This window comes from Rhinatrema bivittatum, chromosome 5 (genome assembly GCF_901001135.1).
Source record: "Rhinatrema bivittatum chromosome 5, aRhiBiv1.1, whole genome shotgun sequence".
Lineage (NCBI taxonomy): Eukaryota > Metazoa > Chordata > Amphibia > Gymnophiona > Rhinatrematidae > Rhinatrema > Rhinatrema bivittatum.
The window spans coordinates 124923408-124944295 of NC_042619.1; the positions used below are offsets into that span (position 1 = coordinate 124923408).

Below are 20888 nucleotides of genomic sequence, written 5' to 3' on the forward strand. Positions count from 1 at the left end.
TGGAAGCTATTTTAGACCTAATCCTTAATGGAACATATGATTTGGTGTGAGAGGTTACAAGTTGGCATCACTTAGCAATAGTGATCATAGCATGATCAAATCTGACTTGATAACTAGAAGGAGAACATTAAGGAAATCTACTGTGATAGCATTTAACTTTCAAAAGGGAGACTATAATAAAATGAGGAAAATGGCTAGGAAACAGCTAAACGGTGCAACTGCAAAGGTTAAGAGTTTATATCAGGCATGGGCATATTTAAAAATATCATCTTGGAAGCCCAGGCTATATAAATTCCATGCATTAAAAAAGGGAGAAGGAAGATCAAATGACTGCCTGCGTGGTTAAAAGTTGAGGTGAGAGAAGCTATTCTAGCCAAAAGAACATCTTTAAACAAAAGGAAAAGGGATCCAAAAGAAGAAACAGGAAACAGTGTAAGCACTGGCAAGTTAGATGCAAAGCATTGATAAGGAAGGCAAAGACAGAATTTGAAAAAAGCTTGCTGTGGAAGCAAAAACTGATAATAAATACTTTTTCAGCAAAAAGCCTGCTAGGGAATCAGATGACTGAGGGGGTAAAAGGGATATTAAGGGAGGACACAGTCATAGCAGTGAGATTAAATTAATTATTTGCTTCAATCTTTACTGAAAAAGATGTAACGCAGATACCCAAGCCAGAAGTGATATTTAAAATTGATGATTCACAGGAAGTAAAATAAATCTCAGTGAACCTGGAAGATATAATAAGGCAAATTGACAAACTAAAGAGTAGCAAATCACCTGGACCAGATGATATACATCTCAGAGTGCTGAAATGACTGAAAAATGAAATTTCAGACCTACTTTTACTAAACTGTAAACTATTATTAAAATCAGCTATGGAACCTGAAGATTGGAGGGCGGTTAATGTAACACCAGCTTTTAAAAAGGATTCCAGGGGTGATTCAGGAGACTACAGGAAAAATGGTTGAACTATTACAAAGAACAAAATTACTGAACATATAGATAGTCATAGTTTAATGGGACAAAGCTAACATGGATTTAGCCAAGAAAAGTCCTATCTCACCAATCTGCAACATATTTTTGAAGGCATGAATAATCATGTGGATAAATGTGAGTCAGTTGATATAGTGTATCTGGATTTTCAGAAAAGCATTTGACAAAGTGCCTCATGAGAAATCACTGAGGAAATGAAAAAGTCATTGGGTAGGAGGCAAGGTTCTATTTTGGATTGAGAACTGGTCAATTTTATTCTATGGAGAAAGGTGAATAGTAGCATGTCCCAGGGATCTGTACTGAGACTGCTGCTTTTTAATGTAATTATAACAGTGTTACGTTGGCCGGCCGCGGGTTCCGCGGCCGGCCTTCTTCACCTTCCACCACTGCCCTCGCGACATCAAGGGAGCACCTTTGGCGCTGCCCTTCCCTCCACGGCCCTGCCTGCAGTCCTCGACCTCGTGGCATGGTGGAGACGCCGCCGCCACCATTCCCTTCATGGGTCCTCTTCGCAGCAGAGACGCCGCCACCGATCACTTCTTCTCCCCGGGTTTCCCCAGGAGCGCGTGCGCTCCTCTTTTGGATTTAAAGGGCCCACAGCACGCTAAGGCTGCCATGGGCCCGGATGATGACACTCACCTGGCCTATTTAAGGCAAGCTCTGACAGTCAGAGTTTGCCTTTGCAACAGGTTCCCTCTCTCCTTATTGCCTCCAGGCGATTCTTCAAATTCCTGAGTCCTTTTCCCTTTGGATTGCTTCCCTGGACCTCGACCTCTGCTTTGCCTGACCACGCCATTGACTGTCTCCGAACCTCAACCTCTGTTTTGCCTGACCACGCCATTGACTCTCTCCAAATCTTGACCTCTGCTTTGCCTGACCACGCCATTGACTATCTCCAAACCTCGACCTCTGCTTTGCCTGACCACGCTATTGCCTATCTCCGAACCTCGACCTCTGCTTTGCCTGACCACGCCATTGACTCTCTCCGAACCTCAACCTCTGCTTCGCCTGACTACACTATTGCCTATCTCCAGACCCAGACCTCTGCTTCACTTGACAACGCTATTGACTATCTCCAGACCAAGACCTCTGCTTTGCTTGACTACGCTATTGACTATCTCTGTGATCAGACCTCAGCTTTTCTTGCCACTGTCTGTGGATTGCCTCCAGCCCTGACTCAAGCCGGTTCTTTGACGCCTCTTCAGCTAACCTCCTGGATGTGGTATATTCAGGCTTCAGCCTGCTCTTGCTCGAGTGCCCCCTGTCTACCTCCGTTCCACTGGTGCTCGAGTTTCCAGGACACTACCTTGTCCAGAGTAAGACTGTACTATTTCTCGCCTGCTGTCTCTGGGCTGAACCGACTCTCACCTCGAGGCCCACCTAAGTCCTGCCGGCCCCGGAACCCAAAGGCTCAACCCACGGGGAATGAGGGCTGGTATAGGTGAAGCTACAGTGACCTCTGTCTATCAGCCCACTCCGCCTGCCAACGGTGGGGACCCGTAGGTCCAACCTACGGTTTGCTTCAATCCCACCTCAGCCCAAGGGTCCACCTCTGGCGCAACAGGTTGCAAAGGCCATGGACTCGGGGGAGCCGTGTACCCTCCAGGCCATCCCAGGCCTGGCATCCAAGGTACAGGAGCAGCAATGATTTCTTGAAGCTTTGGCCTCATCCATAGAGTGTCTCCACGCCCGACTGGATTCCTACCCGGTGGATCTGGCGACACTGAAGTCCATTCCTGGGCTCGTTGTGAAACTCCAAAATCTCCAGGAAACTTTGGAACAGGTGGTGGTGGATGTTAACTGTCTTACTGCCCGACAAGACTCCCTGATTCAGCTAAATGCCCCACCACCTTCCCCAGCGGCCTCCGTACTGGTACCCGACCCTGGCCGGGCGATCATTCCTCTGCCGGCCCTGCCTCATTACTCAGAGATCCCAAATGGTGTCAGGGATTCTTAAATCAATGCCACATGCATTTTACTCTCCAAGCGATGTTGTTCCCGAACGATTGGTCAAGATGAACTTTATCTTATCCCTTTTGGATGTTAAGGCGTTGGCGTGGGCCTCCCTTTTGTGGGAACGCTCTGACCCCATGCTTTCCACCTTCTGCAATTTGTGTCCACCTTTAAACAAGTATTTGAGGAACCCGGCAGGCTTCCAGCAATGGGATCTGATCTTCTGCAGGTATGCCAAGGTACTCGCTCTCTTATGGACCACACAATTCTTGTGCCAACGAGCACATGTTGTAAAATAGCCGCATCCATGTGTGCACGCTGGGAACTGCATGCACATGGATGCATGTGCGGATGTTTTAAAATCGACCCCATAATTACTATCTGCTCCCCAGTCCTGCCCCCAGGAACACCTCTTTCTGTGTGTAAAGGTCATGCACATAGTGCCACTATGTGTGTATCTTTACATATACTGTATACAGGATAGGCAATTTTCAAAGACCTCATTTCCACATATAAAACCCTGTTTTACATGTAGAAATGGCTTTCAAAATTGCCTTCAGTTTGTATAAGGGGTTCTGGGTTCAGTATTTGTTTGGCTTGCTATCTCGGATTATTGTGGATAAGTAGGCTATACTAGGGGAGGAAGTCTGGGCTTTTAATGCAACTTCCTAATGTATTATTTGTTTTGGAAGAATGCTATGTTTTTATCAAATATGTTTGGATTATATTTCTTTTTTAAACTGCCATGATTCTTGCAGCAGTGATATTTAATACATTTAATTAATAATAATAATAATACAATGAATTTAAATTACATTGAAACAGCACAAACATAAAGATAATTTGTATTTCCAATACCATTTGAGGTGGCAAAAAAGAAAGGAAGGGGCGCAGAGTGGGAGCCTTCTGGCCTTCTTCTACTTTGCTCCTTCCTGCATCCAATCAGCTGAGCCCTCACTTTTGGGGTCTGCCTCGATAGGAGTGGGAGAGCTAAGTGGAGTCTGTTGCTTGAATATGATCTCAGTGACTCTTGCCTTTCAAGTACGGAGGAAAGGGGAGAGAGGAGGGAGGGAACTGAAGTGACTTGTGTTCTAAGAAGAACAGGGAATGTATGCAACGGATGAATCCTGGCTCAAGGGGGAAAGACGGGGAAGATGCTGAGAAAGGGAAGGAAGGGGCAGATGTAGGGTGATGCAGTAGAAAGGGGAGAAATGGCAGGGGATCAGATATGGGGGCGAGCAGATACTAGGGAGGAGGGTACTTATGCCCTAGAGTACCAATTTAAGAATTGGAAAAAGAGTCCCTCTGTGTTTTTTGCATAAGATTATGTTCTTCCTGTGGACATTTTTCCCTTCCAGAAGCTGCGGGAAATTAAATCCTTGAGCAAAAGATACACCACTTCAAAATTGTGCAAGACTTACAGGAGTTTTGCTCAAAATAATTATTTGACCTTTAGGGCCTGATTTTCAAAGGGTTACGTGTGCCGGGCCTATTTTAAAAAGGCCCTGCGACGCGAGTAAGGCCCCGGGACGCGTGTAAGTCCCGGGGCTTGCAAAAAAGAGGTGAGGGGGGGGGGGGGGCAGGGTAGGGCGGTCCGGGGGCGGGATGGGCCATTGCCGCTGTGTCGAAGGATCGCGTGCCGGCAGGCTGCTGGCGTGTGCAACTTGCGCCTGCCCGGAGAAAGGCGCAAAGGGTAAGATAAAGGTTTTAGGGGGAGTTACAGTTAGGCTAGGGGGGAAAGGTTAGGGGAAGGGGTGGGAAGGTCAGGTTAAGGGGAGGGAATGGGAGAAGGCCGCATGGCTCGGCGCACACAAGGTGCACAATTGTGCGCCCCCTTGCACGCACTGACCCCTGATTTTATAACTTGTGCATGCCTGCGCGCGCAAGTTATAATATTGGGCGTACATATCAATAATACTATAAAAGACTGTTACTTTAAACTACACACACTAAAAAAAAAAAAAATTTAAACCTCTCCTCCACAAATGCAACTTTCGTACCGTCCTTCAACCCTAATCCTAACAAAGATTGACTACTGTAACTCCCTCCTCCTTGGCCTCCCCAAAGCAACCATCCTCCCTCTACAAATGCTGCAAAACGCAGTAGCACGCATATTTACCAGCACTCACAGATCCGAACACATTACACCTGTCCTCAAAGAACTACATTGGCTACCCATTGCCAAACGGATAAGATACAAAACATTAACTATTATACACAAAACACTACATACAGAAAACATGCACTGGCTCAATAACGTCCTGTACTTCCAAATCTATCAGGCCACCCAGATCACACATGCTGCCACTTTACACATGCAATCTCATAAAGGCACACTTCTCACCTCTACCAAGGAACGTGCTTTGTCCATAGCTGGACCCACTACCTGGAATGACATGCCCCCTGACTTACGTCAGGAATCACGCCGCAAAAAATGTAGGCAAAAACTTAAGACATGGCTCTTCTTACAAGCCTTTCCCTGAATTACCAATATTCGCACAACACAGTAATCACCAACTATTTAGACACCCTCCTAACACTTGCTTTTCTGCCCTTGCGTCCTATTTTTGTAATTATCTCTTGCTATGATACCCTACTTTTTCCTCCTGCTTCACTATCTCTCTCAACTATTTGACTATTTTGCTTAATTTCCTTTGATTACTTGTATGATTAATATCCTTTAATTACTACAACTATTATACCCTTTGATTACTACAATTATTAGTTTATTTAATATCCTTGATTACCTTAATTAGTAATTACTAGTTTGTTTAATGTCATTTTGTATTCTCCATAACTGCACTTGTAAAGCACCATTGCTATCTTTCTTGTTGAATGTAAACCGATGTGATGTTTTTCACTAAACGAATATCGTTATAGAAAAATCCGCAAATAAATACATGTACCTGTCCTCTGCAAGCTACAGACTGCTTGTCCTCTGTTACATATGGTGTTAGTTCGGGGATTTCTGTCCTACGTGATTGCACAGGCAGAAATCCAAGCCTCCAAAGAGGAAAAGAAGAAAGAGAAGCTTGGAAGTGCCTGCAAAGGCAGAAACCCTGCCTCAAAAAGGAAAAAGAGAAAGACTTTTTTTTTCACTGTCTGAAAACCTGCTTGCTCTAAAATGAATGTAGAGAGCAGACACTTGTGTTACAGGAAATTCTGAGCTATACAGCAACAGAGAGCAGTGCTCAAGCCAGAAAAAAAGAAAAGAGAGAGAATTTTTTTGAGCTGAGAGAATCTGGGCTTAAGTAGGGCACAGAGTGTAATCTGTGCAAGGGAAGTACACTGACAAAAAAAACCAGAAAAAGAAAATGTTCTCGTGTCTGACTGCGAAGGCTAGCTCCACCTGCATAGAAAGGGATTTTAAAATCAGTAAGAGCTGGACAAGCAAGGAGTTTTTTTCTTTCTCACCTTTCTGAGAAAAAAAAGAGAGGAAATATTTGAACAGGGCGGGGCCTCTGGAAGCAAGGCACCCAAATCTGTGCTAGAGTATGGCTGAGTAGGAAATGGAAGTTTGGCTTCAGATCCTCCTGAAAGGACAGAGGCAACTGCATGCAAGCTCAATATATGGCCAAATTTCTTGGGCATGTACCAGGAAAGAGCTTGAAGCAGGGTTTGTGCTCCTAATTGCCAGTCTACCAGAAGACAGGCTATAGAAAAGCTCAGCGTGCCTGAAAGCAGAGGAAACACAGCAGTCCTATGAGACATGTGACCAGTGATCTACCAGCCAGAGGGATGAAAACTCAGAGGTACAAGAGGAAAATAATGATAGCACATGTACAGGACGCTACAGGAACGAGGCTGGTGTCTGAAAATGACCGAGGCCTCTTAGGGAGAGGCCTGAGAAAAGCACTACTGAAAGGCCTGGCAGAGGGCCAAAGAGGTCAGAAATTGCATCATTATGGAGCACACTTGTGGGAATACAAACAGAGCCGCAAAAATAGACATGGCCGATTGCAGGAAAACAGTGTATTTGTCTGGGGAAATAATCTACCGCGACTGCGGCCCAAGTTCAAGAAAATCCATGGCGAGGCCTTGCGGTATGGGTCTCATTTGAAATGGGGGAGGGGAAGACCAGTCCTGAAGAGGCACAACTCCAAAGCAAGGAGGCAAAAAGTGACTAAAGCTGGGCTTGGCTCAGCAGCCAGCAAATCAAAATCCAGAACAAATGCTAGGTTCCCCCTTCCTAGTCCTGGTAACCAGGAAAGGAGTTGCTTCAGAGTAAAGATAAAACAGAAGCAGAAACAATGGAGACCTGCCAAAACTGTTGCACAGAAGCCTGCCAGAGGTTTTTCTAGAGATGCCTGAGCCAGATACGATAAAGACTGAGCAAGAGATGGAGAAATCTGTTGGTAATAAAGCAGATGGAAAAGAGAAAAATGTTTTGTGGCAGTGTAGAACCACAGCCTGCTAAAGAGCATAATAAAGAAGGAAAGGAGCAAATGCACTCTGGAAGTCCTGAGGAAGAACAGAGAGTTTTCCTGGGGAAGCCACAGCACCCTAAAGGATACAAGAGAGTCCTCACAGAAGAGGGTTCCAGAAAGAATGTGCCTCAAGCAGGAAGACTGTAACTCAGAGCTTCTTATGTAAAATAGTATGGAAGAACACTGTTCAAAGGGACAGGGGCGCCTTTGGCAACTGGAACGTATTTAAGGGTAACTCTAGTGAGAAGGGGAAAGGATGAATCTGTAGTCCTTACCCCGGGCTTAATGGGCAAGATGTCTGGGGAACTGTATAGAAAACATATAAAACTGAAAGGACCCTTAGAGGCGGGAGGGCTTGCTTGGTCGTAGCCCAGGATAGCATACTAAAAAGAGAAGACACTTCCCTGGAAGATATCCAGGGGGAATAAAGACACTCGACCCAACAGCTCTGAGATGAGGAGGAGGGTATGTGAAGGACTGTCCCTTAACCCCCCCCCCCCCCCTTAAACAGTGCTGGATCAAAGCCTGGTCCATCTTAAAAAGCATAGATAAACGGAAACCTCAAAGGGCAGGTCCCTGAGAGTGGGAATAAAAGGCTAGGCCCAGGGATGGAAAAGAGAAACCCTGGAAAATGAGGAGAAGGCAGCTCCTAATAACACCAACCTACTGATGCTTGTTTGAAGCACTGCTGAGGTAAGTAATTTGTTGTATAATTTGCTTGTGAAGAATAAACTTTATGTAAGAATAACCAGTGTCTAGCATGTATCTATTAAGCTACAGACGCTTGTGCTACGTTACAGCACCTTGCATCTGCTATTTCTAGGGGGAACGGGTCAACTGTATGAAATTTACATAAGAACATAAGAAGTTGCCATGCTGGGTCAGACCAAGGGTCCATCAAGCCCAGCATCCTGTTTCCAACAGAGGTCAAACCAGGCCACAAGAACCTGGCAATTACCCAAACACTAAGAAGATCCCATGCTACTGATGCAATTAATAGCAGTGGCTATTCCCTAAATAAACTTGATTAATAGCAGTTAATGGATTTCTCCTCCAAGAACTTATCCAAACCTTTTTTGAACCCAGCTACTCTAACTGCACTAACCACATCCTCTGGCAACAAATTTCAGAGCTCAATTATGCGTTGAGTGAAAAATAATTTTCTCAGATTAGTCTTAAATGTGCTACTTGCTAACTTCATGGAATGCTCCCTAGTCCTTCTATTATTCGAAAGTGTAAATAGCCGATTCACATCTACTCGTTCAAGACCTCTCATGATCTTAAAGACCTCTATCATATCCCCACTCAGCCGTCTCTTCTCCAAGCTGAACAGCCCTAACCTCTTCAGCCTTTCCTCACAGGGGAGCTATTCAATCCCCTTTATCATTTTGGTTGCCCTTCTCTGTACCTTCTCCATCGCAACTATATCTTTTTTGAGATGCGGCGACCAGAACTAAACACAGTATTCAAGGTGTGGTCTCACCATGTTTGTTTTTTTGACTGCAGCAGCACACTGAGCCGACAATTTTAAAGTATTATCCTCTGTGATGCCTGGATCTTTTTCCTGGGTGGTAGCTCCTAATTTGGAACCTAACATCATGTAACTACAGCAAGGGTTATTTTCCCCTATATGCAACACCTTGCATTTGTCCACATTAAATTTCATCTTCCATTTGGATGCCCAGTCTTTTAGTCTTGCAAGGTCCTCCTGTAATGTATCACAATCTGCTTGTGATTTAACTACTCTGAATAATTTTGTATCATCACAAATCTGATAACCTCACTTGTCATATTCCTTTCCAGATCATTTATAAATATATTGAAAAGCACTGGTACAAGTACAGATCCCTGAGGCACTCCACTGTTTACCCTTTTCCACTGAGAAAACTGACCATTTAATCCTACTCTCTGTTTCCTATCTTTTAACCAGTTTGTAACCCACGAAAGGACATCGCCTCCTATCCCATGACTATATATACCCACTCAGCGGGCGGACATTTTTAAGCCTGTGGATCTAGACAGCTAACTCCTTAGTTACCTAGCTTGATCCTTCTGAAAATTGTCCTCAGCACTATAAAAATGTTTGTGATTCTGTTGACATGCACTGCACCTATTCAGATTGAATGCTTTTCTATTTCTCTCCCTACAAAATACAAAGTGAAATACTGAAAACAATGTATTCTGTTCTCAGAGGATTAAGTTAACCGAAAGCAGTAAATTGTTACCTTGTGGCAAAACATTCAGGTGATTTCTTCTGACGTTGAGATCCCTTAGAGATTTCAGCAGGCCAACTTGCTGTGGCAAAGCAGTAATTTCGTTGCAACTGACATCCTATAGAAAAGTTAACATGAAAGTGATGAGCTACCTTCCCCCTTTGAGTTCAGAATTCTGTGTATCAAGTTCAAAATTTGTTGTCTCTTCAATAACCAAGATGTAGCTTGTTCATTGCAATATTCTAGATATATCTAGAATGGTCACAAAAATGCTAAGAAGTTCTAACCATGAATCTCCATGGATGGCCAGTGCCAAATGCTTATTCATGCACATCAGTACGTTTGTATGCATGTGGTACTGTCTCTAAAGCACTGCGTATGCCTGATAGCGCTATACAAATGACAGTACCACCACCACTAATATTCATAGTCTCAAAGTTGTCCCATGGATGAGGGAGCAAAATAAAGTGCACCCAAGGGTAATCCTAATGCTGCCTTTTAGCTGATTACTAGGAATCACCATGTTAGTAGTATCTATCTCAGTTCCCCAAGGCACTTTTTTTCCTGATATGGCAGTTACTTCCTGCTCCCTTTGGGCTTCCAGTTCAAGCAGAACCAGTGCTGGGATGCTGGCACCATAAGCCTTTATTTGCAAACTACCTGGGGATTTTTCTCCCTTACCTCTCAATTTATATTTAGTCCACGCATTGCAGTGATGGCTCTTGGCTGGAGCCATGCTACAGGGCTCCATCCAGAACCCTGCAGTCATGGACCCTGAATCTGATCACTAGGACTCATCCTTAGGCAATGACCATAACTCCTTCCCACCCACCCCGGCCACTCCTTCATCTCCAGCCCTGGCTGACCCAGGGAATGGAAGACCTGACCCAGGGCTTGAAATGGGGAACTTTCACATGGTAGTACATAGCATTTACCAACTGAGCCATCGGGATGGCCCTCAAGGGGCTTTCAATGTTACATTATCATGCTAAGTTGCCCAAGAGCAGGCACATAAAGCAAGTGTCAGGCCCTGGTCTCCAACAAAGCTAAGCAAAGCACTTTTAGCAAGACCCAGCAAAAACTATTTCTAATTCCCAATTTAACTGCATTGTTTTCACTTTTTAAAACAAAATGAAAACCATTCACTATATAAAAAATGTCAATATTTGTGGTCCCTGGCATATAGAGATGCCTGTGGCAAACAGTTTTTTTATTTTTTTTTGTTTACTGTAAGCAGTTACAGGGTATTAAATAGTTAAATATTAATAGTTTTAAAATGAAATAACATTTCATTCCCTGACTATTCTGTGCACTTCCCTTTGCTGAAAAGGGTTACTGTAAAATCTGTTCTTTTTAAGTATTCCAACGTATAGAATGTTGGAAAGAACTATAGAAAAGGAATCAGAAAGAAAATGTGAATATCTCAAGAGTAATGAGCTTGCCTGGCCTAAGTCTGTCAAACTTGGCTTAGGATATATTCAGAAGGTAGGCTTCAATGGACTCAGTGTTCTCACCACTGACCCCTGTATTATGTGACTATTCAACAAGTGTGAGAACAGGAGAAGTAAACAATAGATGTGGTGAGAGAGTTAAAGTCACAAGAGAAAGCCAGTTGTTTTCCCTCCCTGGACCATGTTTTGGAAAATTGCATACATTTCTCAAACCGTGTTTTCAGATATGTAGATGAAAAAGCATGGGAGGAAGAAGGAAGGGAGACAGATAGAGAGACAGAATCCTGAACCTTCAGCTACCCTCCTAATAACCGTAAGAAAAATATTTGTATTACATTATTGCGACTACTGACTTTGCTATATCTGTATATTACCTTTGCTTTCTGGAGCATAATCTAGAATTATTAATAAAACACTACTTATCCTGCATCTACAGTTTTACTGGCTTAGTATGTGAGTGTGGCGTGAATGCTTTATGTAGCAGGAAGGGAGCTAAAAGAATTCTGGTCTTGTGTTTTGGATAGTGGATCTTGCCAGGAGAGTTGCCTGAGGGACTCTGCCTTGTGTCTTACACACCTACAAAGTGAACCTGTACCACTCAGATGAGTTTGAAAACCAGAAACATCAGACCAGTATATTCAGAGAAATCCCTATTTCTATGGGAAACTATTAGAATATTTTAGAATACTGGCCAGCACTCCATTCCAAATGTTCCCCTGTCCCAGCCCCCTACTCACTATTCCAGCACTGGCACAGGCAGACAGTGGCATGGAAAAATAACTAAAACAACTGGCTATAGAAGGCACCAAAATTTGGTTTCAAAGCAACTTCTACACAAAGGTGATGCGAGAGACCCAAACCACAATATCAGTGGAAGCCAAAAGGAGAGGGGAAAAATTTATTGTCCACAAATTAGTGTTGTTCCAAAGATGCTTTATTAAAGACTTAAGTGAATAGTTTCAATATATGTAAGTGAATTATCAATCCCTCGACAGGGACTGCATTTCAAGAATTGCATCGGGAAGGACCAGAGCAGAAATCTGAAGTCAAAGACTTAATGGACAATCAAGGCATTAACTGAATGGAACAACACTTATTTGTGGACAATAAATTGAGTCCCCTCTCCTTTTGCCTTCAAAGCCACTTCCCCCACATTTTTAAAGTCTCATTATGCCACTCTTGCACACACACACACACACACACACACAAATCCATACTCATACCAGCACCACAACCCCACACACATTCCAAAACCCAACACTCACTACCCTCATACAAATGCACAAGCCACAAAGGCCTATGCCCACACACACTCCACTATACCTGGGAACTTCTGAGCTGTGATCACTTTGAGATTGCTGCTGATTAGCAGAGGGAGGGGGAATGCATATCATCTTTCTGTCTTTCCCCCCAACTTCCACTAATCCACACTCTCAAACCCCACCAGCACCACTTTTCCCCCCTCCAGAAATGACCTCAACATTTTTTCCCTTCTTCTTCTCTCCATGACCCCAGCACTCTTCTGTCTCCCAACCCTCTATAAGTAACAGCATTTTCACTCTGAGCTGTGGTCTGTTTCTGCCCCTTTCTTCCAGTTTCTCATGACATGCTGCCTTCCGGCGTGTGCTCCAGGATCACCCCTTCCCTCTTGTTCCCTGCAGGCTTCCTGAGGAAAGGGAGGTAGGTGAGGTGGGAGCACACACTACAAAGCAGAAAACAGTTGCTCTGCTCCCTTCTCCAGCCCCTCCCCTTCTTTTCCCTGCGGCAGCAGACAGAGGCCCAGAGTTTTCCACTGGCAACTGCCAGAAATTCCAGGAGCCTCTGGGTGAAATTCAGAGAAGCTCCCAGCCATGCGCCCACACACACACTCACCCCAACTCCCCATAAACCCCCACTCCTCTGCTACCCACCCCCACTCTTCATACACACCACACAAACAAACCCCTTACCCCCAAACACGGGGCTGGTGCAAGGGTGCTCCAGGCAACCCTTACAACCTTGCACCTCCCCCACCCCCACTCCCTTGGCCCTTTGCACACACAATTAAAATTATGCATTCATAACAACATATTTTACATGAAAAAGTACAGTCTTCTGAAGTAAAAAAGCCACTTACAACATCATGCATATTATATTTACATGCACTGCTGTAGTGCTAACCAGAAAACCCTGCAAAAAAAGGCACTCAGGAGGACCCATGTGGTATTAAGTCTATTGTAATGTGTGTTGGGTGGGGGCTTGTCCCTCAGAAAGCCATGGGAATCTGAATTTCAATTACAATATAATAAACCTCCTATACCAAAGCAACACTAACTGTCAGCACTCAAACAGCAACAATTCTCCCTATGAAAAGACAACACTGCAAATATTACACTCAGCCCTAAAACATCAATACACCTTTTATTAGGACCACCAGGGACTTTTGGCAGGTCTTGGGGGGGGGGGGGGTCAGGAGGGTGGGGGGTTGTAGTACATTAATTTGGCAGGTCTGAGGGGGGTTGTTAGATTTTTGGGTTTTTTTTATATTCACTCCATAAGATGCACAGACATTTTCCCCCCACTTTTGGGGGAAAAATACGATAATATGTTCCCAAACGTATTCACATGAGACGGCTCTGCTCCTTGGAGCTTACAATCTAGTCAATACACACAGACAAAACCAGTAAGAGAAAATGAACAAGGCATGACTGGGAAGAACCAGAGCCAGGTGGGTTATTGGGTGTAATTTAATTGAGGAAAGCCACATGAAATCGGGCCTCTGCCTTCTAAAAGTCTACATATTAATAACAGGAAGTAGGAAGGGTGGGGCTATGTTTAAAAATCAGTCTGTCAAGCAGTACCACTTGTTTACATGATTGATCCTAATCTCTAGTATGTTAGATTTCTGTTATGTAAAATGATATATTTCATAATGTATTATGTAATTTAATTATTTCCCAGTTCCTCATTTCCTTGTTCTCTGTAAGACACACGTGTTAAGTCATTTCAATGTTATATGTAAACCGAAGTGATTAGTAACATTGTTACCAGAACCTCGGTATATAAAAATGTTAAATAAAAATAAATAAATAAAAACAGAACAAATTAAACTGCTTATAGAGCCCTACACAAAAATGAAGCAGAATACCTCATTTTAGTCACACAAGCAAAACACAGACAGACCCTCACCAAATACAAAATAAATAGACCAGAAAGTATAAATAGAAATGCGTAGATAATACCAAACTGAAAACTGCAAACTGCCAGAAGCTGTATGCAGTGCACCAATAGAAAAACAAAAACATCCTCATAAAACATCAAAAAATAAAATCAAGAAATATAAAACATCAATCATAATAGTAAAATCATACTATTAAAAGAATAACTATATCATAACAGCTGATGAACAGAATAACAGAATAATTAAAAACTCATACATTTTTAAAAACATTTCTCAAATTCCAATAACATATTTCAAAACAGATGCATCAAATAATGCCCAATAATTAAAGTTAATAAGGATAAAATATATCCCCTACTTTCCATACCTGGGAACTTTTAATTTCTAGATTCCTTGAGATTGTCGTGAATTAGCAAGGGGGTAGAAAAAGGGGATTGTTGCACACAAACCTTTTCCTCTCCCTCTTTCATATTCACATAGGGGTAGATTTTAAAAGCTTGTGTGCATGCATTCATGTGCGCGTGCTACCCGGCGCACACACATGGACACATGATTTTATAACATGCATGCGTAGGTCTTTTAAAATCTACCCCATACTCTCTAACAACACACCCACATGCTCATTCTTTCACTCCCCCACTCACATATACACTCTCCCACACAGCACTTACACATGTACTCACAATCACTTGCTCTCAAATATACTCTCACCACACTACCCCACATACATGCTCTCACACTCTCACATGCTCGCTCACACACAAACACATGCATACTCATATTCACTCCCACACACATGCACTCACTTCTCTCCCTATCCTCTCTTCCCCTCTGGATCCCACAAATGACAGCAGCCTTCTCCTTTGGCCCACGTCACTTATGGGACTCCTTGTCTGTCTTCTATGTGGACCGACGCAGCTCTTGCTCCTTCTTCCAGGCACAATGATTGTTTCTCCTTATTCCTGCCCGCATAGGCCCATATGAATGATGTGACACAACTTCCTCTTCCAGGCTCATGCGAGTGGCTTCTACTGCAACACCTGGGGTGTTATGGTGATTACCTGGAGATGTGACAATTCCTTTAGAATTCAGATTCTGGTTCAGATCAAGAGAGTTTCCAGGAGCCAAGTATGTGGATGACCCAATCTTGCCACTGCTGCACTGCTCCCAATATTGTGGCATTCTAGGTGGCCGCCTAGTCCACATTCTGCTTCTACCATATCTACCCACTCACATCTACAACCTACACACTCCTGCATCCACACACACACAAACACACACCCAGAGCCACACATACCCCCCCCCCCACTTCCCTTACATTCCCACTCACTTGCCATCTGCACACATATCCAAATCCTTCATGAAAACCCCTTGCACACAGCCACACACATCCACACACATTCCTACATCCAAACACAGACCCATGCTTTGCAAGAAAAAACAAAACTTATGTTCTAACATCCATACACCCACCACACCCACAACCCGAACATGCCCTTCACACATACAGACATAGCTAAACACACTCTCATATATACAACCACCCCCAAATCCTACCATCCAGAGACACAACACCTATACACATTATACACACACATTCCTACTTGCTTCCACCCACCTATTTCCATATTCTACACACACATCTACACTCCTACACTTACACTCCCTTTACACACTCCCACATGAACTCACAGTCCACACACTACTAAACCCACACATCCCTTAACAAACCCACAACCCACACACTCCTACACCCATGCACCACCACACACACACACAATCCCCTCTGCATAACTCCATGCTCCCACACACATAATATACTCGCCCCATATACACACACCATCCACACCCTCCAAACATATCTTCACCACAAAGCCTCCAATAGCCACATCCCTGCACACCCCTTCTATATACCTATGTTGTAAAGCATTCCCAAAGTCATGCTTCTGCTTTTTCTACTTGTTTTTCCTACACGAATTTGCTGTTTCTTGGAAGTTCCCTGCCATGGAAACTGACTGCATCTGTGTTCCATATCTTCAGAATGAAGCAACACTCTCTTTTTTTAACCCCCGCCCCCCTCAATAAAAAACAAAAAGTGCATGCAAATAGCCTTCAGCTATGACGTACCAGCTCCATTAATTGCTGTAGCTGGCCAATCTCTTTGGGAAGGGAACCTAGTTTATTGTTACTGCAGATTAAGACTCTTAAAGGAAGACCACACAGGCAGGCTGGCAAACAGGAGAGCTGATTCCGACTGCAAGAAAGAGAAAGAAAGAAAAGAAAATATTAAAAATAGAATGAACCTTCACTTTTTGCATTTATTTAAAGTTATTACAGCCTTTGGGTGATACTGCAATAATTCCATGGGGTAGGAATAAACTGAGCATTAGTGGTCTAAAAAGAAGGTGAGATAAAGGAAAGCACAGGACCAGGAGGCTGCTTTTATGATGCTGGCTCTACACTGTGTTACATTCTTATAAAGCCTGTTTTCTTTCTAACAGCCAGGACAAGAGCACGTTAGGCAATACAGACCTCAGGATGATCAAAGGGATGCACGTCACCAGTGCCCTATTGAGCACAGATGCCTGTCTGAACTCTGGTATGTAACGGAGCATTTTTTTATTTTGCTTAATTCTTTTTTTTTTTCGTTTCTGGAGAGTCATACCAAGAAAGAGAGGAAAAACAATCTGATAGTACGTGTTGTTGGGTGGGAGGAAGAACACACCCCACCATCCACCTATCAGATAGTCTTATCGTGTTTTCTAAACAAACAAACTATGGCCTTGTTCCTCTCAAATAATTTTGGCTTCTGGAGAGTGACTAATGGGAAAAGGTTAAATAGCAATTGTCCTAAAAGCAGATATCTGACATGAACAAAAGATGGTTGGAGTGACCTACATAAAATTATTCATCCCTCGCAGGTGGAAGAACCACCAAGGACCCTCTCACAAAGATCAATTAATCCAAATGCACCAACACCACACATTTTTTTCTGAGCCTCCTCGAGCCCTCAGACCTGAATCTATTTATGGCTGCCTAAGCCCGAGCAACTTTTCAAAATGATTGGGGGTGCAAAACTCAATACAAATTGCCCCTCCCTGGACACGGAGAAGGAGCTTGCTCAGTATGGAGGGTGCTCGAGCACCCACTGCAGTCACAGAGTGAGCCTGGGGTAAATCTAAACCAGAGTGCTGCTGCCTTTACACAGCTCTCACTAACTCCTACTGAAGCTGTCCCGACACTTTTGAAAACGTGTGCTTTGGGAAAAAAAATTAAAAATCTAGCCAAAACAAACTCTCTTACTTAGCTATCCAAGAACAACCTCATATATTTAAAAAAAAAAAAAAAGCAAGCCTAGTTTTGCATACAAAAACTGTTTTTTTAAAAGACCAGTGCCACTTCTCCTGCCAGTGATCATGGTGCTCACATTATAAAAACTGCTTTAACCTACTTCTATGCCTTCATTGCACTATACAATATTTACATTATCTCAGCTAATTTTTCATTATATTCACACTTTTGCTCCCTCTCTCTCTTTCTCATATGCTCTCTTAATTGCACATCACATACTTGCTACATGCATGGAAATCTTTTTTCATATATCCAGATAAGCATGTCTAACAGAAAGCACAGACAGCACACACTCATACTCCCCTGACTATAAGTGCTGGATTGCCTGCAGCACTACTGAATCAGAAGCAAGGCTCACTCACATTTTCTACTAAAAGCATCAGAGAGCAGCACCATTGCATTCAATCAGTTCTCCATCACACAAGCTAAATGCACCCATATATAATTGACATCTCTCCCTTACACCATCAGAATTTCTGTCTTTTCTGCCATGCAATGTACAACCCAAAACAGATCATACAAGAACAGATACCACATATGTGATATACAAACAATACAAAGCTTTTATTTACAGGAAAAGTAACTGAGGGAAGAACTACACTGAGACATTTCCTGGCTGACAATGGGGATGATGATGGAAGCAGAGACAGCTGGTTTCCTCTCCTTTTCTGGGCCCGCTGGCACTGAGAGGGCTGTAGGTCCTCCTCTCCCTCTCACCATGCTCCAGCAGCTGCTGCTGCAGTCACAGGAGTAAGACGTCAGCGTATGGCTGCAAAGGAAAGAACAAAACATCTAAAAGAACAAGTACTTAAACCCTTCCCAAGAAAAGGCAAGCTCAAGAAAGGAAACGGGAACCCACTAATGAGTCACAGGAGGAGAGCAGGAATCAGAACATTAATGCAAGTGGCTCCATTGTAACAAATGACATCAGACCATATTGCAGTGATGCCTTGTATACTGGCTGCAAAGGATAGCGCTAAAGTGAAAAGGGGAACTAGTGCCTATGGACAGTGGGTTTTTTGTTTTGTAAAGCAGCCCCCCACCGACTGTCATCAGAAGAGAAGAAATTGGCATCTAGTTTAATGCTGTGAATGCTGGCAGACTTTTTCCTTAAGGTACCATACTCGCGGTCCTCCAGAGACAGCCTTTCTAGACCAGAGTGCCCTGTATGAAGATCATAGAGTCTGAAAATCTACTTTTCCTTCTGTCCCCAAGATAGACAATAGAGAGCGTGGTGCTCCAATCAGAACCCCTCACAAGAAGACAAGGTGTTAGTGCCAAAAGGTTTCTCTGAAAGTTGCAGGGGGAAACAGATATACAATACCAACAAGATGAGCCAGCATTTGTTCTGGAATGTTCAAAGCCACACACTGAAGGAGATCCCATGAGTTACCTCCCGGAGAGGAAAATAGTTTGCAGCCGGTTTTTCTCAGATACTATTCCTGTTGGTCTTGTCCAGGCAGCAGGTAGACTTCCACAAGGGAGAGCTTTGAGCCCGGAGATCAAGGGACTGAACAGACTGCAGTGGATTAGAGGTAATGGGAGAGAGAGAATTTGTTCCCAGCATTTACATTCTTATCGACATCTTCCCTGCCTGGTAACCTGCAGCAGAGAGAGTAGGAGAGAGAGACACACTGTTTAGAGTCAATTACTAGGGACCGCAGGATGATTAAGTGAACTCAGAAATCATGGACAGAGACAAGCAAGGAAAAAGACTTGACCATCCACACTAGAAGCAGCCAGGGCCTGTTCTTGGCACAGCTAGGAATAGTCTGAAGCCTGGGGAAAAAAACAAAGACTCAATGATCAAAGTTTGTATTGGTACCAGGTTCATAGCTGAATTGCAATGATAAAAAGTAAGTGCTTTTGGGAATTTTATTTCTTTCTTGTCTGTTATTAAAGGTGGCCCATTTCCTGTTTTTTTCTCCTAGTTAATTATTGCTTACTTTGCGTAGGCCCATTTTTAATTGTTCTTATTTGACTTATTATTCTATGTGATATGTTTATCCTTTACCTAAATATTTCTTTAAGTAAATGTTTATTCCTGTAAACAGAGTGTGGTGTTCTGACTCCAGTGGGCCCTGGGAAATTATGTGGGTGGCATCCAGGGACTACAAGGTGCCATCCTAGGTTGGCAGAGTGAGCGCAGAGGCACTGCCTATCCTCAGTCATAATTTACCCCTCCCTTGGTGGCAGTCACACTGTATTACCTGAGGGTGGCGCTACAATATTATCACATTACGATGGGCTGAATAACCACCCCCACGTCCCCTACAATAATACATAAATAACACTGGCCGCCATCTACCATCACATGCATGCATCAGAAGCAGTACAAACATGCAACCGGTTGACCAGACTCACATGCACGAAATAGACGAAGCAGCCATTCTGCCACATGAACATGCTCTACAAACGGAAAGGACAAATTTCACACTGGCGGTCAGGTGCATGCATTGCTTACAGCCATGGTGCGAACAATCTAAAAAGCAGAGAGAAAAATGTACTCCCCTGCTTGACTCGAAGGTACCAGCAGGAGGTACTCACCGGGAGCCGGGCATCCTGGTCTTCCGACAATAAGCCATGCGGATCCTGCAGTTGGCTGTCTTGGAGTTCAATCAGGCGAAGAGAAAAGTCACGTGATGGGTGCAGCATAAAAGGATGGCGATGCCACCAGGTATTTTAACATGCCCTTCACCATCCTTCTGAGCTTAGGGAGATTTTGGGAAAAGGAGATCAACAAATGGCCAGGCAGGATATGTAGGGACGGACGTTTAATGTGACTTCGCATCCTCTTAGCCACTGAAAAGCGGAATTGTGTTTAAATGTTTTTTGTTTTTTTCCTAGTTATGTTTATCCAAGTTGTTCTCCTCCTTGTTCTTTGTAAGACATATTACTGTCATTATTTATTTGCCTGTTGGAATGTAAACCGGAGTGATAAGTAACTCTGTTACCTGAACCTCAGTATAAAAAAGTTATAAATAAATAAATACATACATGTGCACATAAACGTGGCGCCTGTTTGATGATCATTTCTGCTGATGTATTTCACTAAGGAAGGAAATGTTTGGTGCCATCCTGGCAAAGGGAGGGTATTAGCCCATCCATAGGTAAATATGCAGCGTCTCCTTTATGGATGTCAGGATGATGTACAAATAATGTAGGTGTAGTGTAACAAAGAGAAGAGGTGCCATGGTGCTTCCATGACAGTTTGATGCTAAATATTTCAACTTCCCTTACATCAATCCTTCCCTCTGCCATCTCTTTACCCCTCCCCCCCTCACACATCGTCACCAGTGGATAACTTGCTATCCTGCGGTGTTCAGATGAGAGTGCATGC

At 43.5% G+C, this 20888-nt stretch overlaps 1 protein-coding gene across 5 annotated transcripts in view; it reads right to left on the minus strand.

The window, feature by feature from the left end:
- LRCH1 (leucine rich repeats and calponin homology domain containing 1) overlaps positions 1-20888 on the minus strand; it is a 424219-nt gene that overhangs the window by 172540 nt on the left and 230791 nt on the right. For all 5 annotated transcript variants that reach the window (XR_003856942.1, XR_003856943.1, XR_003856944.1 and 2 more), the window contains exons 3-4: positions 16325-16451; positions 9599-9704 (exon numbers count right to left, since the gene is read on the minus strand). Coding sequence is in view for 2 of the 5 variants with exons in the window: in XM_029602883.1 (XP_029458743.1) it covers positions 9599-9704; positions 16325-16451 (233 nt within the window). In the remaining 3 variants the exon portion in view is untranslated. The remainder of the gene's footprint in view (positions 1-9598; positions 9705-16324; positions 16452-20888) is intronic.